General features: G+C 43.8%; 1 protein-coding gene across 1 annotated transcript; it reads left to right on the top strand.

Moving 5' to 3' along the window:
- Positions 1-750: 750 nt before the first annotated feature.
- On the top strand, positions 751-6,004 carry DMRTB1 (DMRT like family B with proline rich C-terminal 1). The gene is made up of 4 exons (XM_036753857.1): positions 751-999; positions 2,703-2,935; positions 4,333-4,474; positions 5,021-6,004. The coding sequence occupies exons 1-4, from the start codon at positions 759-761 to the stop codon at positions 5,095-5,097; spliced, it is 693 nt and encodes a 230-aa protein (XP_036609752.1). The 5' UTR covers positions 751-758; the 3' UTR covers positions 5,098-6,004.
- The last annotated feature ends 21,820 nt before the right edge of the window (positions 6,005-27,824 follow it).

Raw genomic sequence — 27,824 nt, 5'->3', positions numbered from 1 at the left:
GGCCTCAGTTTCCCCCGCTGTCCGAGCAGGCGGCCGGAGCTTATGCCTGTCCAGGCTGCCCGGCCCCGATGAGCACGGAGACCCCTCAGGGCTCCCCTTCGCGGGCTCCCGGGGTGCAGGGGCCTTTGCCGCTTTTGCACCCAAAAAAGGGGCTGCTGTGCAAATGGTCTGCAGAGGCTCCGACTTGCTACAAGTGTAACGACCTGGGGCACGCGGGGCTTCCGCCGGGGATCCAGCAGGAGCAGGAGCAGCAGCAGCAGCAGCAGCAGCATCCACAGGAGCAGGAGCAGCCGAGCTCGCCTGCTCCGACGGTGCCGCCTCCTTCCACGCCGCCGCCTCCGTCTCCCTCCAGCCCCGGCGGCTGGGTCATGAAGACGGAGCCCCCCAAGGAGGCCCCCCCCGACAAGATGCTGCGCACCCCGAAGTGCTCCCGCTGCCGCAACCACGGTTTCTTGGTGCCCGTCAAGGGCCACGTGGGCAAGTGCCGCTGGAAGCAGTGCACCTGCGAGAAGTGCTACCTGATCACCGAGAGGCAGAAGATCATGGCCGCGCAGAAGGTGCTCAAGAGGCAGATGCACGACGGTGACGAGCCCGAGGAGCCACCGGGCGAGCCTGCCGTCGGGGCGGCCGCCCTGGGCGGCCCCGGGCCGGGGCCCGCGCCCTGCGCCCGCCCGATGCCCCTGCCGATGCCCATGCCCGCGCCCGGGCCCGGGCCCTGCCCCGCGGATGCGGGCCTGGACGGCCGAGCTGCGCCCTACATGGGCGCCCGGCCCGGCCCCTCGGGGCCTTTCGAGCGGGGGCTCGGGAGCAACGGCGGGTGCGGCCACCCAGGAGCCGCGGAGGCTGCAGGGGTGGGCCCCCGGGGCTTTGATGGCTGCTTCAAGGCCGGGCCCCGGCGGGCGCTGCCCATGCCCATGCCGCTGCCCGCCCCGCCGCCGCCGCCCCCGCAGCTCACCGCGTCCACCTCGGCTTCTCCTAGCCCACCCTATGGTGACTTCGGTAAGGACCCCCGATCCGGCCCTGCGGGACCCCGGGCCCACCATCCTGGGGGGTGGAGGGGGCGGGGGGAGGCCTAGCAGCCGCAGGGGACCCCCTTCCCATCGTCCGGGCCAGCTCCCCTATTTTACAAAGGGAAAACCGAGACCTGGAGGGGGGCGGAAGCAAGGGCCCACAGTGACCGAGCGGCGGGGTCCCGGGACTCCCCTTCCTCTTTTACGCCCAGAAAACGCTTTTTTTCCCGCCTTGTTGCCCTGGTAGCTGGCCGTTTTTCAAACTCTTTGGGACTCAGTTTCCCTATTTCTAAAAAGAGAGGGTGGGGTTAGAAAGATCCCTCTCACCCTTCCGCCTCCCCTCCCCCCAGAGCCCACGGCTTGGGATCGAGGCCTCTCCTTCCGGGGACCCAGAATCTCTAAGGGGGGGGGAGAAATTCCATAGCGGAATGGGGGCCTGCGTTCGCCTCATCTGCATCGTTGGTAGCCCAGTGACTGGCCAGCCACTCGGCCCCCAGCCCGTCTTCCTGGACAAAATGGGTCTGGGGCGGTGCCCGGCCTCCCTTCCTCATTCCATCCTAGACGGGAGGCCTTCGGTCCAACCTCGTGGTCTTTAAAGTTGGGGAAACCGAGTCCTGGGGGTAGAGAAAACCTGAAGGTCTTATGGGGAGGGAGGGGGCCGTTATTATTTATAGAGTCCGAATGTCTTAGAGCAGTTTTAGGCTTTGAAAACTTATGCCGTTGAATTTGAATTTCGTTACCCTAGAGTGGGAAGGGACGGCTCAACCTTCTGTTTTACAGACCGGGAAACTGAGGTCTATCGAGGTTGCGTGATTTGCCTGAGGTCCTTCAGTTAGTTAGCGGTGGGAAAGAGACCAGAATCTGGTCCGCCTCCCCTCCCCCCCTCCTCCCCCCTCTCCCTCCCCCCCCCCTCCTCCCCCCTCTCCCTCCCCCCCCTCCTCCCCCCTCTCCCTCCCCGTTCCCCGTTCCCCCTCCTCCCCCCTCTCCCTCCCCGTTCCCCCGTCCCCCCCCTCCGCCCTCCCCCCTTCCCGTCCCCCCCCTCCGTCCCCCCCCCCTCCCCGTCCCTCCTCCTCCCCCCTCCGCTAGCACGCTCTTTCTACCATGGTCAACTTGATACAATTCCCACAAAGTAGTGGGGGAGGGGGCACCATGGTTGTAACTTGCGTGCCGTAAGTTGCATGTGACCTTCGATAGTTACAAAGGGCATTTTGCACCACAAGGTTGTGCTGTGGGTAAGATGTGGGCGGCCATTTGCCAAGCGGAAATACCATAGAGAGGAGCTGTGATACAGGGGGGCCATTTGCCAAGCGAAATACCATAGAGAGGAGCTGTGATGCAATCAGTTGAATAAGAAAGCACGTTTATATATGAATTTCCACCCCATAATGTTCTGGAAAAAGCTGGGATTTGGAATCGGAAGGCTTTGGGTTCAAATGCCATCCTACCTACCCTGGGTAGGCATTGCTGGGACTCTCTGTTTCCTTGATTGTAAAATGGGGCTGATGGGATAGGTACTTTGGCTTCCAAGAAATGCTTTGTAGATGAATTCTAGGGCTCTGTGTCCAGTGAATTTCTCTTAGGCACACTGCCCTTGGATCGGTAGATCACGGTGTCATAGAGCTCGCTGCATTTGTGGGCGACTGGTTTTCCATCTTTCCCCACTCTTGACCCTTTGTTCTTGTCTTTATCTAGGGCACCCTTCCAACATTGCCCCAGAGTGCGGGATGGGACCTGAATATCTGGAGAGAGAGCCCTCTAAGGTGTATCCTGGTTATGGCAGCATGTACCACTATCGCCCATTCCCGCTGGGCCTCGTCAACCAGCCCAACTACCGTGGCTCCCCTGCTGCCCCAGGGATCCCCGTCCAGAGGGGCTTCCGCCATGTCCCCAGCAACCATGGAGCGGGGACCTCTTCTTCTTTGCTAGTAAGTTGGGTGTTGGGCATTCTCCGGCTTCCACCTGATTTGACTTTGGGGGAAACGCCTTTCAGAGCTGTCCTTTGACCACTGAGGCTGACCTTTGAAGTAGTGAGTTTCCTTTCCAAGCTGAAGCTGATTTGATTGACCCCCTCCCACCCCCCAAAATGACTCCACTTTATGGAGGAGGAAACTTGAGTCTCAGAAAAGAGACATGATATGATGAAAGGAACATCCCACCTCTAATATTTCCTAGCTGTGTCAGTTTGGACAAGTCCCTTCAACTCTCTGGGCCTCAGTTTCCTCACCTGTAATACAGAGGAGTCTGTGGGTGGCCGCTGAGGTTGCTTCTAGATCTCAAGTCTAGGATTATAGGACCCTGGGATCTTCACCCTTCCACAGACCCCACCCACACCCACACAGTGCTCTTTCTCCTTCATGGTGGAGCATTTGATTCTAGACTTTGGTATCTAGATTCACCTTTTCTCCACTCACTGAGCTGTCTTATCCAAAAAAAAATCTCTGCGAGCCACAGATGGGGAATTTTTTGGCATTGGAAATGTGTGCATTCGTGTAAAAACTACGTAAAGATTTCTCTCATTTCCAGTGTCTCTGATGCTTACCCTTGGTTCCAGCAGGGTCCTCTCCCCCACCCCCCAAAGGGTCACCAAGAGCCCTGGAATCCTTCCCTTCTCTTAAGTGGCTGCCGGCCCTCTGAAGGACACCCGGTGTTCTCAGCACAAAGAAAGCAGCTGGGCCAAGGCAGGGACGGCTCCATCTGCAGCCCTAAGCTCTGGGAGCAGGGGGTGTGATTGACAGGTTTGCTAGACAGGGTCTTTGTTAAGCCTGTTACTTCTGTTTGACGATCTGGGCTGCGTTATACAGACAGCCCCAAGCCTCCTGCCACAGCCCAGTCAATCCCTGTGACAGACAGACTGGGTGACTCCTGCAGGTTCTTTGTGGCTTGGGACAGAATCACTTTAAATTGCTCATCCGAGGGCCCAGAGGAGGTTGAGGCGATTGTGACGGGCTGTTTGAAGTTAGAGGACCTGGGCCCTTTCTTGGTTGGTGTGGACCAAGATCCTTCAGCCTTCATGCAGCTGGCTGTGGCCTCATTCCTGCCACCTGTATCAATCTCTGGCGGCCCACTGCCCCTCCACAGCTCTGTTTGGTCCCAAGATGTGCCCCACCCCCTCCCCTTTTAGAAGAAGGGTGAGAAAGGAGGCATGGTTGTTTGGTTTCCATTTGAGAAATGAAGAAAAGAGGTAGATACCCCCCCCCAAGTATGGCCTAGTGACTCATTGACGGGGGAGGGACAAGCCTCCCTGGTGTGGACCTTCTCCCTAAGTGCTGCCCTTCCCTCCCCCCACCCTGGTGAGGGCTCACAGCTCTGGTCTTTTTCTAAGATGCAGGATAACAGTGGAGACTTCAGACAAGGCTACTACCAACCTCTTCCTCAGTTCATCCCTCCAGGCTTTCTGCCGGGGATCCACTACATCCCCCCTCCTCTCCCACTGAACGTTCTGAATGATACCAAAGAATCGACTGGTGAGTGGGCCCTGACCTGGGAGGGCTGCCACCGAGGGGACGGGGGACAAGGGTCCAGAGGCCTGTGCAGGGTAGGAGCTCAGGGAAAGGGAAGCCAAGTCGCCAAGCACTGATGATGTGCCTACTGTGTGTTGGCCGATCCTGCCTGCAGCTGACAGAAGGATTTGTAAAAGAGAGACATGGGCTGCTGTTGACAGACCCACTGGCTTCCTGTCAACTCTGGTTTCAGAATTGTGTATGCCTAGAAGAGGTGGATCTAATCCAAGCAGACATGTTACCCACTTATCCAAATCCCTTGTCATTTGTCTGAAAGAATCCCTGGATGCTGGAGCCCCATTGAGCCAGGGCCCCGCCCCAGAGAGGCAGAGGGTTAGAAGATAGAGCACTGACTGGGAGACAAGGAACTGAGTTCAAATCCTATCTTAGACTAGCTCAGTGACTAAAAGCAGTTTGGTGCATTGGGGAAGAATCGTGGAATAAATGTCATGTTTTTTCAAAACAGAACAAAAAATGAAACCCACGTCTTGTTCTGTGTTTCTCTTTCAGCCACCCTGACTGATGTCTCAGACTCGGGGGTGATGTGTGAGCATAGCCAGCCATCTCCCCAGGATCCAACCAACTGAGTGCCCGGACGGGTCCTCAAGGCACACCCAGCATTCAGGGAGAGAGAGAGTTGGCACTGCCCCCTGGCTGCACCACCAGGGGGCAAAGAGACAGGTGCCACCAAAGAGTGTTGACGGTCACTAGTTAAATGTTATATTAGAAGTCTTTTTGACTCAGATGTTTAACCTGGGAAAAATGGGGCCCAGGGATAGTCAGGCTGGGGATGGAGAAGAGAGAGGAGAGGTGTGTTCCCATGTGGGAAGGGAAAGGTGGTCTGACCCGGCTTGGGACTTCACTGGGCCAAGAATGAATTTAGTGTTTCCCCAGCACGAGAGAGAAGGGATGGGCTGGCCCCTGAGCTTCCCCAAAGATTAATTTACCTTTTCACTTGGCCCACTTTCCCCTATTAGGATTTTGGAAGGGACCAGCTTGGCCAGTCTCAATCTCCCAGGGATGGAGGCTGTTCTTCCCACTCAAATCACAGGCCAAAGACAAGAATTGGGGGCGGGGGGAGGGATGAAACATCATTTGTGGAAACTATCTAAGTGTAAGAGAGAGGGTCCTGACTCGCTCCCCTTCCTTTCCTGCCCCCACCCAACCTCAGGACAAGACAGGGGGACCCATCCACTTTGCAGCCTTTGCTGGGTCACCAGGCAGAGGTGCCCCCAGCCTCACTGGGGAGCCAGTTGAGTCAGAGATGAAAATGCTTCTTGTTTAAAATCCGTCATAAGGCACTATTTCTTCAGTTAAGAAACTTAATTCTGTTCCATGTTGAGCTATTTGCTGTTTATAAAGTGATTGCTAGGTGAGGAAGTTTGTTCCAGGGCACTGGTGTTGACCTCAACAAACAACACGAAGCTGTATTCCAGCTTGTAACCTCAGCCGTCCTCCTGCTCTGCTGTGGATGGACAGTTTACTGTTTGAATAAAAAAATAAAACAAAAAAACCAACCTGATGCCTTTACTTGTCCTGGGTGGAAGGTTTGTTCTTTCTCTGGCAAGCAGGTAAAGCTGAAAAAGAAAGGCAAAGACAGGCATGTTTTCAAGAATTTCAGTCTGATGAGGGAGGGTTAATTGGAGATAATTAACAGAGGGAAGGCCCTAGATGTGGGAGAGGTTGGGAAAGGCTTCTAGTGGGAGGTGGGATTTGAGCTGGCATTTGAAGGAGGACAAGAGATGAAGTGGGGAACATCCAGGCCTGGGGGATGGCCCCAAAGTGGACAGATGGAGTATCTCTAGGAACAGCCAGGAGGCCCGTGTAGCTGGATCAAAGCAGTGTGTGTGTGTATGTGTGTGTGTGTGTGTGTGTGTGTGTGTGTGTGTAAGGTATAAGAAGACTGGACAGTGCAGAGGGGGAGGTGGGCTATGAAAGGCTCTGAACACCAAACAAGATTCTGACTGGGCCTCAGTTTCTCCATCTGTAAAATGAGGTGGATCTCTGCCTTTTCTGGCCCTATGAAGGATGGCTTGGAGAAGGAGGGTTATTTGCCTAGCACAGAGATGCCGAAGGCCTGACAGGTGGTGGCCAGGAGGGTGGAAGAGGGGAATGTATCAAACAACATTTATTTAGCACTTACAGAAGGTAATTAATAAATAGCTGTCAAGTTGATCGTATGTGAGAATTATGTAGGAAGAAGATGGACAGGACTTGGCTGCTGATTGCCAGATGATGGGATTCTGTGGGGTGAGAAGGAAGGAAGGATCAGGATAAATGCCTGAGGGTTTGGGCATCGGGGAGAAGGGGGATGGATTTGAGGAGGAAGGTAACAGAATCAAAGCTGTATTTTGGTGGGCGGCTAGTCCAGCTACGGCTGCCTGAATGAGTATGGCTCTCGACACACCTGTCGAAGGGTCACCTTGAAGACCTCTGGGTGGGGGAAGCCACCCCCCCTCCCAGCAGCCCCTCCTTTACAGACTTGAATAACAAGAAAGTTAGAAAGTTTTTCCTGACTTCAAATCTAAATTTTCCGCTATGTGCCGCACCCCTAGGGCCATTATGCTCAGTCCCGTCCTCAAAGGCTGAACAGAATAAGAGGAAGCCCTCTTCCACGTGAGAGCTCTTCATGTAACAGGGACATGCTGGGCTTGAGGTGACCTGTGGCTGAGGGGGCCTCACCTGGATTTCGAAAACTGGGGCTGAGATTTCATAGAAGGACTTTTTCTTTTCTGTTGGAGGCAATCAGGGCTAAGTGACTTGCCCAGGGCCACACAGCTAGCAAGCGTCTGGTCAGACTTGAACTCAGGTCCTCCTGACTCCAGGGTTGGTGCTCTATATAACTGTCCCGCACAGAAGAATCCAGTAGGGATTGGGGAAAGAGTTTCAGAGGCATCCATTCAGTCTTTCAACAGATTCACTAAACATTTATTATGTACAGAGGCCTGTTCTAGGTGATACTAGATACAACCCTGGCCTTGTGAAGCTGATGGTCTTCTTTTATTTAAGGTTTTATTGATGTCTTTTGTTCTTATATCACAACCATTTCTGAATTCCCTGTGCCCACCCACCTCCCACTCAGCAAGCCTCACCTTGTAACAAAGAAAAGCAATCAAGCAAAACCAACCAACACAGTGACACCATTTGTTAGTGTGTACACCATTCTGCGCCCATAGTTATTCACCTCTCCAAGGAATGGAGGGAGCCAAAAGAAGTGAATAGTTTAAAGATCTTTGCAAATTACCATTCCCGTAGAAAGTAATGGTGCTTACTTTGGGGTTGATGTAATAAGTCGTTACCTGTGATTTCAGGGGTGGCTTGTGGCTCGCGTCCCTGCATTCCTCACTCATCCCCCCACCAGCATCATCATTTACATTTGCCTAACACTGTACCTGAAGTGCCTAAGTGAGAATCACAGCTTTAGATCAAAGTATTTGGAGTCCAAAAGCTCTTGGTTAAAGTGTGTGTGTGTGTGTGTGTGTGTGTGTGTGTGTGTGTGTGTGTGTTAAATGAGAAGGTTTTTTTTTTAAATTTTTGGTTTCCAACACTCGGTTCTACATAATTTTGAGTTCCAGATTTTCTTCCCCCCTCCCTCCCCAAGACAGTATGGAATCCGATATATCTTCCACGTATAACTTCTCATTGAACTTATTTACACACTAGTCAAGTTGTAAGAAGAATTGTGACCAGTGGAATGAATCAGGAGAAAGAGGAAACAGAACCCCAAAAAACCCCAAAACAAAAACAAACGAGAGAAAAAAAGGGAAAAAAAGGCGAGCATGAAGTATGCCTCAATCTACATTCATACTTTGTAGTTCTTTCTTTGGATGTAGATAGCATTCTCCATCGTGAGTCCTTTGGAGTTGTCCTTGCACCTTGTGTTGCTGAGAAGAGCGAAGTCTGTCAGGGTTGGTCCTCACAGAATCCATATATCTGTGGTTGTGTGCAATGTTCTCCTGGCTCTGCTCAGCTCACTCAGCATTATATCGTGTAGGTTTTTCCAGGTTGTTATGAAGTCCGTATCATCCCCATTTCTTATGGCACAATAGTATTCCATTACCTTCATATACCACAATTTGTTCAGCCATTCGCCAATTGATGGGCGTTCCCTTGATTTCCAATTCTTAGCTACTATAAAAAGAGCCGCTATAAATATTTTTGTACATAAGGATCCCTTTCCCATTTGTGTGATCTCTTTGGGATACAACCCTAAAAGTGGTATTGCTGGGTCAAAGTTTATAAACATTTTTATAGCCCTTTGGGCGTAGTTCCAAATTGCCCTCCAGAATGGCTGGATCAGTTCACAACTCCACCAGCAATGTAACAGTGTTCCAGTTTTCCCGCATCCTCTCCAGCGCTTATCATTTTCCTGTTTTGTCATTTTCACCAATCTGACAATGAGATGTGGTACCTAAAAGTTGTTTTGATTGGCATTTCTCTAATCAGTAGTGATTTCCAGCATTTTTTCACATGCCTATAGATATCTTTAATTTCTTCCTCTGAAAACTGCCTGTTTACATCCTTTAACCATTTCTCAATTGGAGAATGACTTGTATTCCTGTATATTTGGCTCAGTTCCCTGTATATTTTAGAGATGAGGCCTTTATCAGAGACACTGGTTGTAAAGATTTTCTGCCAATTTTCTGCTTCCCTACTAATCTTTGTTGCATTGGCTTCTTTATACAAAAAGATTTCAATTTAACATAATCAAAATTATCCATTTTATATTTTGTAATGCTCTCTATCTCTTGTTATGTCATGAATTCTTTTCTTTTCCATAAATCTGATAGGTAAACTATTCCTTGCTCTCTCAAATTACTTAGAGTATCAGCCTTTATTTCTAAATCATGAACCCATTTTGACTTTATTTTGGTATATGGTGTAACATATGGGTCTATGCCCAGGTTCTGCCCTACCATTTTCTAATTTTCCCAGCAGTATTTGTGAAATAGTGAATTCTTAGCTCAGAAGCTGGATTCTTTGGGTTTATAAAAGAGTAGATTGCTATAGCCGTTGACTTCTCCATCTTATGTACCTATCCTATTCCACTGATCCGTGTCTCTGTTTCTTAGCCAGTACCAGGTAGTTTTGATGACTGCTGCTTTATAGTACAGTTTAATATCTGGTATGGCTAGGCCACCTTCCCTATCATTTCTTCTGATTAATACCCTAGATATTCTAGACCTCTTGTTCTTCCACATGAATTTTGTTATTATTTTATCCAGCTCTGAATAAATAGATGAATTTAGGTAAAATTGTCATTTTTATTATATTAGCTCAACCTAACCATGAGCAACTGATATTTTTCCATTTATTTAGATCTGACTTTATTTGTGTGAAAAGTGTTTCATAATTATGTTCATATAGTCCCTGGGTTTGTCTTGGCACATAGACTCCCAAATATTTTATAGAGTCTACAGTAACTTTAAATGGAATTTCTCTTTCTATCTCTTGCTGTTGGGCTTTGTTAGTAATGTATAGGAATACCAAGGATTTATGTGGATTTATTTTATATCCTGCAACTTTGCTAAAGTTGTTTATTATTTCAAGTAGTTTTTTACTTGATTCTCTAGGATTCTCTAAGTAAATCATCATATCATCTGTAAAAAGTGAGAATTTAGTTTCTTCTTTGCCTATTCTAATTTCTTCAATTTCTTTTTGTTCTCTTATTGCTACAGCTAACATTTCTAGTACCACATTGAATAGTAGGGGTGATAATAGACATCCTTGTTTCCCCCCTGATCTTATTGGGAATGCATCTAGCTTATCCCCATTACATATAATGCTTGCTGATGGTTTTAGGTAGATGCTATTTATAATTTTAAGGAAGGCTCCATTTATTCCTATGCTTTCTAGTGTTTTTAATAGGAATGCGTGTTGTATTTTGTCAAAAGCTTTTTCTGCATCTATTGAGATGATCATATGGTTTCTGCTAGTTTTGTTGTTGATATGATCAATCATGCTGATAGTTTTCCTAATATTGAACCAGCCTTGCATTCTTGGAATAAATCCTACCTGGTCATAGTGTATTATTCTTGTGATAAGTTGCTGCAATCTTTTTGCTAACGTTTTATTTGAAATTTTTGCATCAGTATTCATTAGGGAAATTGGTCTATAATTTTCTTTTTCTGTTTTGACTCTACCTGGTTTGGGTATTAGTACCATATTTGTGTCATAAGAAGAATTTGGTAGGACTCCTTCTTCGCCTATTTTCCCAAATAGTCTACAAAGTATAGGAATTAATTGTTCTTTAAATGTTTGATAAAATTCACATGTAAAACCATCTGGCCCTGGAGATTTTTTCCTAGGGAGTTCATTGATGACTTGCTCAATTTCTTTTTCTGAGATGGGGTTATTTAGAAATTTTATTTCCTCTTCTGTTAACCTGGGCAATTTATGTTTTTGTAGATATTCATCCATATCCCTAAGGTTGTCAGATTTATGGGCATACAATTGGGCAAAATAATTCCTAGTTATTGTTTTGATTTCCTCTTCATTAGAGGTGAATTGACTCTTTTCATTTTTGATACTGGTAATTTGATTTTCTTCTTCCTTTTTTTAAATCAAATTGACCAAATATTTATCAATTTTATTGGTTTTTTCATAAAACCAGTGCTTGGTTTTATTTATTAATTCAATAGTTTTCTTTATTTCAGTTTTATTAATCTCTCCTTTGATTTTCAGTATTTCTAATTTGGTATTTAATTGGGGATTTTCAATTTGTTCTTTTCTTAGCTTTTTCAGTTGCATGCCCAATTCATTGATCTCCTTTTTCTCTATTTTATTCCCGTAAGCATTTAGAGATATAAAATTTCCCCTAAGAACTGTTTTTGCTGTGTCCCATAAGTTTTGGTATTTTGTCTCATTATTGTCATTCTCTTGTATGAAGTTATTGTTTCTCTGATTTCTTCTTTGGCCAACTCATTCTTTAGGATTCAATTATTTAGTTTCCAATTAATTTTTAGCTTATTTTTCCATGGTTCTTTATTACAAATAATTTTTATTGCATCATGATCTGAAAAGTATACTTTGACTACTTCTGCCTTTCTGCACTGGATTGTGAGGTTTTTATGCCCTAGTAAATGGTCAATTTCTGAGTATGTGCCATGTACCGCTGAGAAGAAAGTATATTCCTTTTTATCCCCATTCAATTTTCTCCAGAGGTCTATCATATATGCCTTTTCTAAAATTCTGTTCACCTCCTTAACTTCTTATTTCTTATTTATTTTGAGGTTAGATTTATCAAGTTCAGAGAGGGGGATATTGAGGTCTCCCTTTATTATAGTTTTGCTGTCTATTTCTTCCTGTAACTCCCTCAACCTCTCCTCTAAGAACTTGCATGCCATACCATTTGGTGCATATATGTTAAGCAATGATATTGCTTCATTATTTATGGTGCCTTTTAGCAGGATGTCATGTCCTTCCTTGTCTCTTTTAATTAAATCTGTCTTTACTTTTGCTTGTCTGAGATTAGGATTGCTACACCTGCTTTTTTTAATTTAGCTGAGGCGCAATATATTTTACTCCAGCCTTTTAGCTTTACCCTGTGTGTATCCCCCTGTTTCATATGTGTTTCTTGTAAACAGCACATTGTAGGATTATGGTTTTTAATCCATTCTGCTATCTGCTTCTGTTTTATGGGAGAGTTCATCCCATTCACATTCACAGTTATGATTTCTATCTGTTTCTTTTTCTCCAACCTATTTCCCCCCATTTATGCTTTTATTTCTCCCTTTCCCCTTCCATTCCTCAACAAAGATTTGTTTTGACCACTGCCTTCCTCAGTTTACCCTCCCTCTTGATTCCCCTCCCTTATCTTACCGTTTTCCGCTTGCTACTTCTTCTCTCCCTTCTGACCACCCCCTCCCTTTTTTCCCTCTTTTCCCTCCTATTGCCTGCAGGACAAGTTAGATTTCTATAGTTATCAGGGTATGTTATTCCGTTCTTGAACCAGATCTGATGACAGTAAAGCTCTAATACTGCTCTTTCCCCTCCCTTCTTTCCCTCTAGTATAATGTGTTTTTGTGCCTCTTCATTTGACGTAATTTACCCTTTTCTACTACCTCCTTACCTCTTCTCCCATAACCCTCCCTTTACATGTCTTATGTTTTTTATCCTTGTATCAGTTATTTTATACAGACATTCACTATATGTATCCCTTTCAATTGTCATAATAGCTGTACTATTCTCAAGATTGACATATATATGCATATATATATATAGCATACATGAGATGATATAATACTATATAAAGTTGTAAATAATTTGCCCTTATTGATTAATAAGGTTTGTGGGTGTTTTTCCCCTTGTATACCTTTTTATGTCTCTCTTGTGTTTTGTATTTGAAGATCAAATTTTCCATTGAGTTCTGGCCTTTTCATCAGGAAGTTCTGGAATTCCCTTATTTCGTTGAATATCCATCTCCTTGGTTGAAAAATTATGCTTAATTTTGCTGGGTTGTTGATCCTTGGTTGTGGTCCCAGCTCCTTTGCCTTTTGGAATATCATATTCCAATTTCTCCTGTCATTTAATGTAGAAGCTGAGAGATCCTGTGCGATCCTGACTGTAGTTCCACAATATTTGAATTGTTTCTTTTTGGCTGCTTGAAGTGTTTTCTCCTTGACTTTGTAATTCTGAAATTTAGTTATAATATTTCTTGGTGTTTTCAATTTGGGATCTCTTTCAGGGGGTGATTGGTGGATTCTTTCAATGACTATTTTACCTTCTGGTTCTAGGACCTCTGGGCAGTTATCTTTGGTAATTTCTTCTAAGATACTGTCAAGGCTCTTTTTTTCATTGTAGGTTTCCAGTAGACCAATAATTCTTAAATTGTCTCTCCTGTATCTATTTTCCAGATCAGTTGTTTTTCCAATCAGATATTTCACATTTTTTTCCTATTTTTTCATTCTTTACATTTTGTTTGACTACTTCTTGATGCCTCATAGAGTCATTAGCTTCCACTTGTTCAATTCTAATTTTTGATGAGTTGCTGTCTTCACTTTGCTTTTGAGTCTCCTTTTCTAATTGGTTGATTTTACCTCTCAGGGCGTCATATTCCCTATTTAGATTCTGAATCTCCATAGCCATTTCACCAATCTTATTTTTTAAGGACTTGATTTCATCAGTGTTTTTTTTTCTATTTTTTCTGTTACCTCCATAATTTGGTTTTTAAAATCTTCCTTTAGCTCTTCCAGTAATGCTTTTTGGGCTTGAGACCAGTTCACATTCCCTTTTGAGGTATCAGTTGTGGGTATGGTGTCATGGCTATCCTCTTCCAAATTGGTATTTTGATCATGCCTGTCTCCATAAAAAAAATCAATGGTCCTCGGTTTTTTTGTGTTCTTCTTCATGTTGGTTAGCCTTTTCCTGGCTTTACATTGAATTTCTGCTTTTGGGGCTCAGGGCTCTCTGTCCCAGGTGTTTTATTCTGGGGATCGTGAGTCTAGTTACTGGCTTTGCGTATTATAGCCTTCAGTTTCCTGAGGTGTGGGGGAGGGGTCTGGCTGCCTGAAGTCTCCTCTTCCCCTGGGGCTACTCTCCAGCTCTGTTGCTGTTCAGCCATGGTCTCATCTGTGTGTTGTTTGTGCTGGTGTCTGGGGACGCAAGGGTACGTCTGGGCTCCTGATGGCTCTGCCCCTCTGGGACTCAGAAACTCCCACTGCTCGGCCACTGAAGCCCCACTTCTGTCTCCTCTATTCCAGCATTTTTTCCCCGAGGAATTCTCTGGGTCAGGGCGGGGGAGGGATTAGAGCTATTTACCTGGACATTATGTCTTCCAGAAGTTCAAGAAGACGTGTTTCATACCTTTGGGCTGCAAGCCTCAGGAGTTGATGTCTCACGGCCAGTGGCGTTGCGCTGCTGCCTCTCGTCGCTTCCACAGACTGCCGTCCTGTGCTGGGAGGCCTGGGGATCTCCACCGGTTTCGGGTGCCCAGCTTTCTCCCAGCCTGTCTCGCACGTTGGTTTCTGTAGTTGCTTCTGCTTTGGTGCTGTCTGGAGCAGTTCCCTACATGGATTGCTCTCCCAGTCTACAAATTCGTCCCCTCGGCCTTTCGGACTCTCCTGGCTTGGAGATTTGCTTCACTCGGACTGCTCGCAGTTTCTAACTCTCTCAAATCTGCTCAGATTCACTTTTCTATAGGAATATGACAGAACTTGTGAGAGAGCTCTGGTAAAACGCTGTTTTCACGTGGCCATCTTGGCTTGCCCCCTCCCCCCCAAGCTGATAGTCTAATAAGGAATAACACACACACTCACACACACACACACACACACACACACACACTCACACACCCTGGATGATCAGCATTTATTGGAGTCTCAAGATGAAGTGCTGTGTCAGGCCTGAGGGGAAAGGCTCAGGAGGAGGAGGAGGAAAGCTTCTTGGAGGTGTTGGCATATGAATTTACTTCTAAAGGAAGGGTGGCATGTTGGTGGGTGAAGAGAAGGTGGAAGGGTGGACATTTCAGGCACAAGGACCAGTATGAACAGAGGCTGAGAGTAAGGAGCAAGTAGGGACCAGAGGAGAGCCCAGTCTGGCTGGAGCATAGAATGCATGGTGTGGTGCGTATGAAATAAGTCAGGAGGGCCTTGAATGCCTGGCAGAAGAGTTTGAAATTTCCTTGGTAGGCAAAACTAAAAGCCTTTGAGAAGATGAGGGAAGTGGACAGATCTATGTACATAACGCATTATTATGAAAATTATAACTGATGGAGACTTAGAGCTGGAATGGACCGCATGGCCATCATATCCCTCCCTGGCATTTTATGGATAAGGAAACAGATGCAGAAAGGGGTTAATTGACCAGGGTTATGACTAATGTGAGGCAATTTGAACTGACTCACTCTGGGACCAGAAATCACAAATAATCCTCAGGTGATACACTGAGGAGGATGGGAATACCCAAGACAGAACAGTGATGTCTGCAGGAGAGGCAGGTGGGACCTCTCCTTTTCAGACTTTTCCTAACCCACTGAGTAACTGCCCTCCTCCTCCAGCTCAGAGAAAACAAATGGAGATGTCACCCAGCAAGGTGAAGACACCTTTGTCATCTCCTCACAAAGATCATTTAAAAACCCTCCACGACACAAAGACAACTCCATTCTTCACAGGGGCTGAGGCTTCCAAACAGTAATTCTTCTCAACATCTCCTTTACACCTAAATCTGCAGAAGCCTCCAGATATTTGAGAGTTGGCAAAAGAATGTTTTTCATGCCTCAATGTAATAGCTCCTCTCCCTATAAAGCTTTAAGGTCTGTGTATTATCCTGTGGGGTAAACAGTGCAGGTTTTATTCTGTCAGTTTTACAGGTAGGGAAACTGAGGCTTGAATCAAGGAAAGTGACTTTTCCCGTGGTCTCAGAGCTGGGACTTGTGCCAGAGTCCAGGGCCCTTCATGTGACTCCTTTCTGCCTCTCCCACACCTGCCTGCAAACCCTGCATATTAATGTACCTACCAGTCCTACTTGGAGAAAACCTTGTTCATTTGTTAAAACAGAGTCACAGAAGATGAGATTTGGAAGGAAGCTCAGGGGCATCCCTGGTCCAACCCATATGCCAAAGAGATCTCTGCTATGACATGCCTAACAAGCGATCATCCCTATGAAATGGCATTGTGTAATTTTTTTTAGTGTTTCACAGGTCTTTTTAGAAACCCTATCATCCAATAGACTAGCCATCTCTCCCAGCTTTATGTTAATCAGTCAATTAAAAAGCATTTATTAAGTGCGTACTGGGTACCAGGCACTGTACTAAGCCCTGGGACACAAAAAAGGAGTCAAAGAAAGTCCCTGCCCTCAATGAGCTCCCAGGCTAACAAGGGGAGACAATGTGCAAACAACTGTGTGCAAGCAAGGTATAGAGAGCATAAATTGGAGACGTTCAACAGTGTCATGTGGAAATTTGAGCAGAAGGGGAAACTGTTTGTTTCTGGCACACAGGAGGCGTTGTATGAAAGCTTATTCCCGTCCCCCTTCCTTTCTCCCCTCTGTGCCTTTATCTAAATCATGGATAAAAATGTCAGCATGCCAACTTCCACTAGGGACTGCTTTCCAAGCTGACATGGAACCGTCGATGACTTCTTTGTTGCCCCCTCAATCACTTCCTAATGAATGGATCCAATTATACGATCATTTAGCCCACATCTCTCTATGTTATCTACAAAACAGCACTTTATCAAATACTTTGCTAAAATCTAGACAAACCACCTGTGTTTCCCTAGTCTGCTAATATAGAGACACTGTCAAAAATGAAATGAGCTTCATCCAACTGGCTTTCTGGTTCTTTGCAATCACTGCTGCTGTTTCTAGGAGCTCGTTACTCATCCCTTTAGTAGCATGCTTACTCTCTGTCTTCTTCCCCAACTTCACCTCCTGGATTCCCTTACATTAGCATGTACTCTTAATATTCAATGCTATTCTGCCTCCACAAACAGAAAATGCATGGTTAGGGCTTGGATGAAGGGATGACTCGCTTCTACCTCACAGAATCCCTTATGTCCTTCAAGACACATCTCAGTTGCCATCTTTGACACCAAGACTTTCTCGATTTCCCCCAACTCTCAGCTCCTAGGGCCTTCCGTCCCAAACTCCCTTGTATTTGTTCTGTATATATTTAGATACGGACTTGTTGTCTCTTCCTATAGAATGTAAGTTCCTTGAGGGCAGGAACTCTTTCATTAGTTAAGTTTTTATCCCTAGCACCTAGTAGAGTGCCTAACACATAGCAGGCATTTCATAAGTACTTCGTGATTGATTCATTTTACTGCTCCTGTTGGGATTGTTCCACCTGGCCTTGCCGGGCATATAGTCCCTATAGCTTTCAATATGGGATGTATAATTATGCTTTTAAATGCATGAAGTTAAATACAAAAGATTTCCAAGGAAGCAAATATATGGAAATGCATTATATAATATAGTGCTATATGTAACATGCAGCAATATATTATTTATAAATAATATAATATGCATTATATAATCCCCATATACCATAACAGTGTATATGTATGTGTACACATATACATATATGTGCATATGTGGGGATAGATAGATAGATAGATAGATGACCTTGGCCACAAGCAGCCCCACATTTCTCTGTACTCGAGCCCTGTGACATCTCACTTGGTGGCATTATGCAGGTATTTTTCTCTCTCCTCCTCTCTATCTGCTTAAAGCCCTTTCCTAAGATTTGCAAGACTCCAGGCAAATGCATCCTCACTGGGGCTTGTTAGGAGCACTCCATCCTTGGCCAGGAGCTGATCATTCCTATATTTCAAGCTGTGGTCCAGAAATCATAACTCATTCTGAGACACCATCTTCTTAACCAGCTGATTACTTCCCATGAAAACACCAGGCTTAGAGATCTCAAGCCACAATGACAAAGAGGGAAACCAAGCCCAAGGGATCAGTGATAGAGTCTGGACTGGTACTCAGGATCATAGGCTATGGGGCTGGAATGGACCTTAGAGGTCATCTAGTCCAACCTCCTCATTTTACAGACCGGCAAACTGAGGCCTAGAGTGGAGGAGGGAGGTAGGAAGGAGCAGAGCCGGGAGTTCAAAGTCAGGTCTTCCAACACCCGGGCCCTTTCCACCAGAGCCTGGCTTTGGTATCAGAGGCGGCAGGAGGCATCACTGAGGGAGGCTCTAAGGCATGGAGCCCTTCCTGGGATTCACTTCCTAAACGACTTTGCCAGGAGCCTGAGACGTGACCACTATCCTGCACTACCTCATTTCCCTTGATCCTTGCTGTGTGACTTGGAGATATGTCATACCCTCTCTGGGTTCAATTCCTTCCTCAGTGAAAGGAGTGGGGCTGGTCTACATGGCATCTTCCCAAGTAGAGGAAAAGCTCCTTGAGGGCAGGAACAGTTTCATTTTTGGTTTTGTATCCCTAGTGCCCAGCACAGAACCTGGTACATAGTAGTAGGTGCTTGTGGAACCAAAATTCTTCCCCTATTGGATGACCTTCTGACAATGAGCTCTTTGGCACTTAACTAGGCCAGTCATGGGATCACATCTTTGGAATTTAAAGTCCTCAGAAGTGATCTAATCCAGCCTGAACCTCAATACAGATTCCTTTTTCAACCTCCTTTACAAATGGTCCAGCCAGCCTCCTCACAAAGACCTCCAGTGGCAGGGAGACCATCACCTCCCTAGCCTGTCCCACTTTTTGGGCAACTTGATTAAGAGGACTTGGATTCAAATCCTGCCTCTAATGTTTACTACCTCTGTGACCTTGGACATTTCACCTCTCTGGGCCTTAATTTACTCAGCTATAAAATGAGGGCGATTAGATGGCCTTAACCCCCCTCTCCAGCTCTAAATCTATGATACTATAAGTTTCTTTTCCAGGCTAAATGTCCCCAGTTTGTTCTATCTCGGTATGGCATTGCCATCCTTTGAAGATGCTCCATCCTGTTAATGTCCTTTCTAGAATGTGGTACCCAGAATCAAAGTCCTTTATTTATGATCTGATCAGGGTCCCATGGACTCAAATTGTGCAGGGGAAGTCAGCCGAGGAGGGATAGGGATTCTAAAGAATAAAGTTCTGGTTTCCAGTTTATAAAAAAAAGAGCCATTCCCCAATAGATAAGGGATGAAAGTATGTGAATAGGCAGTTTTCAGAGCAGGAAATCCAAGCCATAAAAAGTCACATGAAAATGCTCTAAATCACTAATAATAAAGAAATGCAAATGAAAACAACTCTGAGGCACCCCCTCACACCTATCAGATTGACAAAGTTGCTTATAAAAGGGAAAATGACAAATGCTGGAGGGCTGTGGGAAAATGGGTACATGCCCTGTTGGTGGAATCATTCTGGAAAGCAATTTGGAAAAAAGCTATTGAACTGTATTCCTTATGAACCAGAGATGCTGCAGCCAGATCTATATCCCAAATGGCCATTCCTCAATTAACCTTAATTAGCTGGTCCTTTCTGAGCAGTGAAATAGACCAACAGAAGCAGGGCCTGGAGTCTTTGTTGGGTATTTGTTAGGCTTGGTAGCTGCTGTTGCTGCTGCTGCTGCTTCTACTATTTTTATTAAGATTTTTTATTTTTAGTTTACATGATTTTGAGTTCCAGATTTTCTTCCTCCCCCTTCCCCCTTCCTCCCCCAGACGACATGGAATCCGATATATCTTCTACATATAACTTCACATTAAACATATTTACACAATAGTCAAGTTGTAAAGAAGAATTATGACCAATGGAATGAATCATGAGAAAGAAGAAACAAAAACAAAAAAGAAGAGAAAAAAAACAAAACCAAAAAAAAAGGAGAGCATACAGTTTGCCTCAATCTTCATTCAGACTCCATAGTTCTTTCTCTGGATGTAGCTAGCTCTGTCCATCATAAGTCCTTTGGAGTTGTCTTTAAACTTGTATTGCTGAGAAGAGCCAAGTCCATCAAGGTTAGTCATCACAGAATCATATCTGTGGTTGTGTACAATGTTCTCCTAGTTCTGCTCCCCTCACTCAGCATCAGATCATGTAGGGTTTTCCAGGTTATCATGAAGTCCATATCTTCCCCAGTTCTTATAGCACAATAGTATTCCATTACATTCATGTACCACAACTTGTTCAGCTATTCTGCAATTGATGGGCATCCCCTTGATTTCCAATTCTTTGCTATCACAAAAAGAGCTGCTATAAATATTTTTGTACATAAGGATCCCTTTCCCATTTGTGTGATCTCTTTGGGATACAGCCCTAGAAGTGGTATTGCTGGGTCAAAGGGTATGAGTATTTTTATAGCCCTTTGAGCATAGTTCCAAATTGCTCTCCAGAATGGCTGGATCAGTTCACAACTCCCCCAGCAATGTAACAGTGTTCAAATTTTCCCACATCCTCTCCAGCATTTGTCATTTTCCTGTTTTGTCATGTTAGCCAGTCTGACAGGAGAGGTGTGGTACCAGAGAGTTGTTCTGACTGACATTTCTCTAATCAGTAGTGATTTCGAGCATTTTTTCATATGCCTGTAGATATCTTTAATTTCTTCCCCTGAAAACTGCCTGTTCATTTCCTTTGACCATTTCTCAGTTAGGGAATGACTTGTATTTCTATAAATTTGACTCAGTTCCTGGTATATTTTAGAAATGAGGACTTTATCAGAGACACTGGTTGTAAAGATTTTCTCCCAATTTTCTGCTTCCCTACTAATCTTTGTTGCATTGGCTTTTTTTATACAAAAACATTTCAATTTAACATAATCAAAATTATCCATTTTACATTTTGTAATGCTCTCTATCTCTTGTTGTGTCATAAATTCTTTCCTTTCCCATAAATCTGATAGCTATACTATTCCTTGCTCTCCCAAATTGCTTATAGTATCAGCCTTTATTTCTAAATCATGAACCCATTTTGACTTTATTTTGGTATATGGTGTAAGATTTGGTCCATGCCCAGTTTCTGCCATACCATTTTCCAATTTTCCCAGCAGTTTTTGTAAAATAGTGAATTCTTAGCCCAGAAGGTAGATTCTTGGGTTTATCGAAGAGTAGATTGCTATAGTCATAGACTACTGCGTCTTGTGTACTTAACCTATTCCACTGATCCATCATTCTGTTTTTTAGCCAGTACCAAGTACTTTTGATGACTGCTGCTTTATAGTACAGTTTAATATCTGGTATGGCTAGGCCACCTTCCCTAGCATTTCTTTTTATTAATTCCCTAGATATTCTGGACCTCTTGTTCTTCCAGATGAATTTTGTTATTATTTTATCCAGCTCTGTAAAATAATTTTTTGGTAGTTCAATTGGTATGGCACTGAATAAGTAAATTAATTTAGGTAAAATTGTCATTTTTATTGTATTAGCTTGGCCTAACCATGAGCAACTGATGTTTTTCCATTTATTTAGATCTGACTTTATTTGTGTGAAAAGTGTTTCATAATTATGTTCATACAGTCCCTGGGTTTGTCTTGGCAGATAGACTCCCAAATATTTTATAGAGTCTACAGTAACTTTAAATGGAATTTCTCTTTCTATCTCTTGCTGTTGGGCTTTGTTAGTAATGTATAGAAATGCCAAGGATTTATGTGGGTTTATTTTATATCCTGCAACTTTGCTAAAGTTGTTTATTATTTCAAGTAGTTTTTTTACTTGATTCTCTAAGTAAATCATCATATCATCTGTAAAAAGTGAGAATTTAGTTTCTTCTTTGCCTATTCTAATTTCTTCAATTTCTTTTTCTTCTCTTATTGCTACAGCTAACATTTCTAGTACCGCATTGAATAGTAGGGGTGATAATGGACATCCTTGTTTCCCCCCTGATCTTATTGGGAATGCATCTAGCTTATCCCCATTACATATAATGCTTGCTGATGGTTTTAGGTAGATGCTATTTATAATTTTAAGGAAGGCTCCATTTATTCCTATGCTTTCTAGTGTTTTTGATAGGAATGGGTGTTGTATTTTGTCAAAGGCTTTTTCTGCATCTATTGAGATGATCATATGGTTTCTGCTAGTTTTGTTGTTGATATGATCAATCATGCTGATAGTTTTCCTAATATTGAACCAGCCTTGCATTCCTGGAATAAATCCTACCTGGTCATAGTGTATTATTCTTGTGATAAGTTGCTGCAATCTTTTTGCTAACATTTTATTTAAATTTTTTGCATCAGTATTCATTAGGAAAATTGGTCTATAATTTTCTTTCTCTGTTTTGACTCTTCCTGGTTTAGGTATTAGTATCATATTTGTGTCATAAAAAGAATTTGGTAGGACTCCTTCTTCACCTATTTTCCCAAATAGTCTACAAAGTATAGGAATTAATTGTTCTCTAAATGTTTGATAGAATTCACATGTAAAACCATCTGGCCCTGGAGATTTTTTCCTAGGGAGTTCATTGATGACTTGCTCAATTTCTTTTTCTGAGATGGGGTAATTTAGATATTTTACTTCTCTTCTGTTAACTTGGGCAATTTATATTTTTGTAAATATTCATCCATATCCCTAAGGTTGTCAAATTTATGGGCATACAATTGAGCAAAATAATTCCTAACTATTGTTTTAATTTCCTCTTCATTGGAGGTGAATTCACCCTTTTCATTTTTGATATTGGTAATTTGGTTTTCTTCTATCTTTTTTAAAATAAAATTGACCAAATATTTATCAATTTTATTGGTTTTTTCATAAAACCAGTGCTTGGTTTTATTTATTAATTTAATAGTTTTCTTTATTTCAATTTTGTTAATCTCTCCTTTGATTTTCAGTATTTCTAATTTGGTATTTAATTGGGGATTTTCAATTTGTTCTTTTTCTAGCTTTTTCAGTTGCATACCCTCTATTTTATTCCCGTAAGCATTTAGAGATATAAAGCTTTCCCTAAGAACTGTTTTTGCTGTGTCCCATAAGTTTTGGTATGTTGTCTCATTATTGTCATTCTCTTGTATGAAGTTATTAATTGTTTCTATGATTTGTTCTTTGGCCAACTCATTCTTTAGAATTAGATTATTTAGTTTCCAATTAATTTCTAGTTTATTTTTGATGGTTCTTTATTACTAATAATCTTTATTGCATCATGATCTGAAAAGGATGCTTTGACTACTTCTGCCTTTCTGCACTGGATTGTGAGGTTTTTATGCCCTAGTACATGGTCAGTTTTTGAGTATGTGCCATGTACTGCTGAGAAAAAAGCATATTCCTTTTTATCCCCATTCAATTTTCTCAAGAGGTCTATCATATATGCCTTTTCTAAAATTCTGTTCTCCTCTTTAACTTCTTTCTTGTTTATTTTGAGGTTAGATATATCAAGTTCAGAGAGGGGGATGTTGAGGTCCCCCGCCATTATAGTTTTGCTGTCTATTTCTTCCTGTAACTCCCTTAACTTCTCCCCTAAGAATCTACATGCTATACCACTTGGTGCATATATGTTAAACAATGATATTGCTTCATTGTTTATGGTGCCTTTTAGCAGGATGTAGTGTCCTTCCTTATCTCTTTCAATTAGATCTATCTTTGCTTTTGCTTTGTCTGAGATTAGGATTGCTACCCCTGCTTTTTTTTAACTTTAGCTGAAGCACAATATATTCTACTCCAGTCTTTTAGCTTTACCCTGTGTGTATCCCTCTGTTTCAAATGTGTTTCTTGTAAAAAGCATATTGTTGGATTACGGTTTTTAATCCATTCTGCCATCTGCTTCCGTTTTATGGGAGAGTTCAAACCATTCACATTCACAGTTATGATTACTATTTGTGTCTTTTTCTCCATCCTATTTCCCCCCTGTTTATGCTTTTATTTCTCCCTTCTCCCTTCCACTCCTCAACAGTTTTGCTTTTGACAGCCACCTTCCTCAGTTTACCCTCCCTCTTGATTCCCCTCCTTTATCTTATCTTTTCCCCCTTGCTACTTCTTCCCTCCCTTCTGACCACCCCTTCCCTTTTTTCCCCTTTTCCCTCCTCCTGCCTGTAGGACAATTTAGATTTCTATACTTATCAGGGCACGTTATTCCCTTCTTGAACCAAATCCGATGAGAGTGAGGCTCAAATACTGCTCTTCTCTCTTCCTTCTTTCCCTCTACTATAATATGTTTTTGTGCCTCTTCATGTGATATAATTTACCCTTTTCTACTACCTCCTTACCTCTTCTCCCAGAACTATTCCTTTAAATCTCTTAATTATAGTTTTTCTCATTACATCAATTATTTTATACTGACACCACAGTCTATGTATAGCCCTTTCAATTGTCATAATAACTTCTATTCTCAAGATTGACATATGTATAAAACATATATAAAACAAAATAATCCTACAGATGGAAGTAACTAATTTGCCTTATTGATTAACTAGGGTTTTTCCCCATTTACCTTTTTATGTCTCTCTTGAGTTTTGTATTTGAAGATCAAATTTTCCACTGAGCTCTGGCCTTTTCATCAGGAAGGTCTGGAATTCCCTTATTTCATTGAATGTCCATTTCCTTGCCTGGAAAATTATGCTCAATTTTGCTGGGTAGTTGATCCTTGGTTGTAGTCCAAGCTCCTTTGCCTTTTGGAATACCATATTCCAATTTCTCCTGTCATTTAATGTAGAAGCTGAAAGATCCTGTGCAATCCTGAATGTAGTTCCGTGATATTTGAATTGTTTCTTTCTAGCTGCTTGCAGTATTTTCTCCTTGGCCTGTTAGTTCTGGAATTTGGCTATAATATTTCTTGGAGTTTTCAATTTGGGATCTCTTTCAGGGGGTGATTGGTGGATTCTTTCGATGATGATTTTACCCTCTGATTCTAGAAGCTCGAGGCAGTTTTCCTTAAGGATTTCTTGGAAGATACTGTCCAGGCTCTTTTTTTCATCATGGCTTTCAGGTAGACAAATAAGTCTTAGATTGTCTTCCTGGATCTATTTTCCAGGTCAGTTGTTTTTCCAATCAGATATTTCACATTTTCTTCTATTTTTTTCATTCTTTAGATTTCGTTTGACTGATTCTTGATGTCTCATAGAGTCATTAGCTTCTACTTGCCCAATTCTAATTTTTAATGTTTTGTTTTCTTCCTTTATCTTCTCTATCTCCTTTTCTGTTTGGTTAATTTTACTTTTCAATGAGACATTTTCTCCATTTATATTCTGATTTTCCTTAACCAGTTCCCTGATTTTACCTTTTAAAGATTTGTTTTCCTTAATGAATTTTTTTCCATTTTTTTCTTTTACCTCCATAACTTGGTTTTTAAAGTCCTCCTTGAGTTCTTCCAGGAATGCTTTTTGGTCTGTAGACAAGTTCACTTTCCCTTTTGAGGTTTCAGATGTGGGTTGTAGTGTCCGTGCTGGCCTCTTCTGAATTGATATTTTGATCTTACCTGTATCCATAATACGAATCAACGGTCTTTGAAAGTTTCTTAGTGTTTTTTTATGGTGGTTTTTTTCTCCTGGTTTCTAAAGTGGATCTCTGCTTCTGGGGCTCAGGGGGCTCTGTCCCAAGTTTCTTGTGTTGGGATCTAGCTTTATGTGCTATGGCCTCTGGTTTGGTGAGGTGTGGGGGAGGGGGTGGTCTGACTGCTGGGAGTCTCCTCTTCCCCAGGACTGCTCTACAGCAGGGGTGGTCTCAGCTGTTGTGCATTCTGGTGTCTGACACTTCCCCTGGCTGTGCAAAGCCATGTCTGGGGTCCTGGCATTGACATTTGTTAGCTCCATGGCCCTGGGGCTCAGTTACTCTTGTTCTGCTGAGGTGAGGGCTGCTGGGACACCTCTCTTCCTGCACTAGTCTCCTTTCTGCCACCACAGGAAGGGCCCTCTCCCCAACTTCTCTTGCTACTGAAGCCCCCCTTCTGGCTCCTCTGCTTCTCCTGAGGTAGTATTCTCTGGGTTTATTCAAGGGAGGGATGAGAGCTGTTTTACCTGGCCATCATGGCTCCCAGAAGTTCAAGAAGGCTCGTTTCAAACCTTTAGACCTTGGGTTGGAGGCCTCCGGGGTGGCTGCTCCCAAAGACATAGGCTCTGCACTGGTATCTCCTGTAGCTCTGACAGACTCTCGTCCTGGGCTGAGAGGCCTGGGGCTCCATCTTGGCCATAGCTGGTACTTCTGCCCTGGGCCTGCTCCTGCTCTGGTGTTTCACTTGCGCAGCATTCTCCCAGATGGGCGTGTTGGCTCGATTCCTCTCTGCTGCTTCTACTATTACTGCTGCTGCTGCTGGCCCCCCTGGCTTCCTCTACTGACCAAGGGTGCTAGGCAGGTTGTTCAGCAGCTGGGCTTTTCTCAGGGTACAGCAGTTTCAGACTTTATCCCACTTTGGCACATCTGGCTGGTGCTGCCCTCTCTTCAGCTGGATTGCTACAGAGCCCTTCACCTGGGGCCATGGAACATTCCCTTGAAATCAGCAGATCTGACTGAGACTTGCCTCTCAGGTTCCAACAATCCTTCTTGGCCTAAAAGCCCCTTCCCACAGGAAGGCACTGCACCTTACCTTAGGGCAGGGGTTCTTAACCTGGGCTCCATGGACTTGGTTCATATATATATATATATATACATATATATATATATATATATATATACACACACACACACACACGCATATAAATACAAATCAAGTACAAAGAATTTCCAAGGAAACCAATTACATTGCAATGCATTATATGTGGAGATATATATGAGGCAGCTAGGTGACTCATCCCGAGTTCAAATCCAACCTCAGATACTTACTAGCTGTGTGACCCTGGGCGAGTCACTTAACCTCTGTTTGCCTAAAACCACTGGAGCACTGGGGCAAACCGCCCCAGTATCTTTGCCAAGAAAACCCCATGGACAGTATTGGCATTCCTGGGATCCTGAAGAATCATACCTAACTAACAACAGTATAACACACACACACATATGAGTGTATTTCTGTACGCGTGCATATACACACATGTATATATGTGTATATATTTACATGTTTACATGCATATAAATTTTCAATATAATTGGCTTCCTTGGAAATTTGATTATTTGATTTCATGAATTTTAAAGCATAACTACACAAAAGGGTTAAGACTCCATAGGGTAATACACCCCCAATTCAGTTAGTTCTCTTTCCCATATTTCTTTGGGGTCCGATGCAGATGAATGATCAGGGCCAAAAGGCCAAGTCTACACAGTCTGTAGTCCAGAGTCAAGTTCCTTGCCTCACTGACCTGTCCTTACAGAGTTGAGTGGGAGTGGTTAAGGCCTTTCTCCAGGCATTTCTCCGTCTCTGTCTAAACCTAACCTTCCAGACTCCTTCTTTTGTCATAGTCTCAGGTCCCTTCCAGTTCTGACTTCTATATTTTATATTCAAAGGCCCTTCTCATCTTCACATTCTATATTTGTGACATACTGAGTGACTTTCCAGAACTGATTCCTCTATTCTGTGTGCTGAATAGGTTCTGGCATGTATGTTCTCAAGTCCCTTCTGTCTCTAACATGCTACGCTATGACATCGTCTCCAGCTCTTTGAGGCTCTCCTAGCCCCCAGACTCCCAGTCTGCTCTAAGAACACCCTCCAGCAGCTTTGTGCTGGTCTGGGCCTTGGCTTTCCACACCCTTCTGATGGGGTGGATGAGCGGGTGGGCAGCCAGGGGTGACGCCACAAAGCCTGGGCATTCTGCAAGCAGATGTGAATCTCATTGTTCCATTTGTCCTCTGGCTCGATTAACAGCAGATGGGGAGATGCTAACATTTCGTGGTTAAGGCAGGCGTCAGCCTGAGAGTCATTAGGGCGTCAGGGGACAAACTCTTTCCAGAGGGGAGCTTTGTCTTGATCTTTCTTTTTATATTATTATTGTTGTTATCATGAGAATCAGAAAATAGCTTTTTGCTTCTTGGAAGCCAACTCGGCCTTTGGAAAACTCACGATGACGAGGGTTGTTTTTTCC

Source organism: Trichosurus vulpecula, chromosome 4 (genome assembly GCF_011100635.1).
Source record: "Trichosurus vulpecula isolate mTriVul1 chromosome 4, mTriVul1.pri, whole genome shotgun sequence".
In the NCBI taxonomy this organism is placed as follows: domain Eukaryota; kingdom Metazoa; phylum Chordata; class Mammalia; order Diprotodontia; family Phalangeridae; genus Trichosurus; species Trichosurus vulpecula.
Note: the sequence above shows the minus strand (reverse complement) of the source record. Positions and strands in the feature narration are given on the sequence as shown.

Bases quoted from the DNA above. Each gene is read 5' to 3' on its own strand.
- DMRTB1 (XM_036753857.1), top strand. From the start codon at position 759: ATGGGCGCCCGGCCCGGCCCCTCGGGGCCTTTCGAGCGGGGGCTCGGG. The intron at 1,000-2,702 runs GTAAGGACCCCC...GTCTTTATCTAG, and splicing joins CCCACCCTATGGTGACTTCG to GGCACCCTTCCAACATTGCC. The intron at 2,936-4,332 runs GTAAGTTGGGTG...TCTTTTTCTAAG, and splicing joins GGACCTCTTCTTCTTTGCTA to ATGCAGGATAACAGTGGAGA.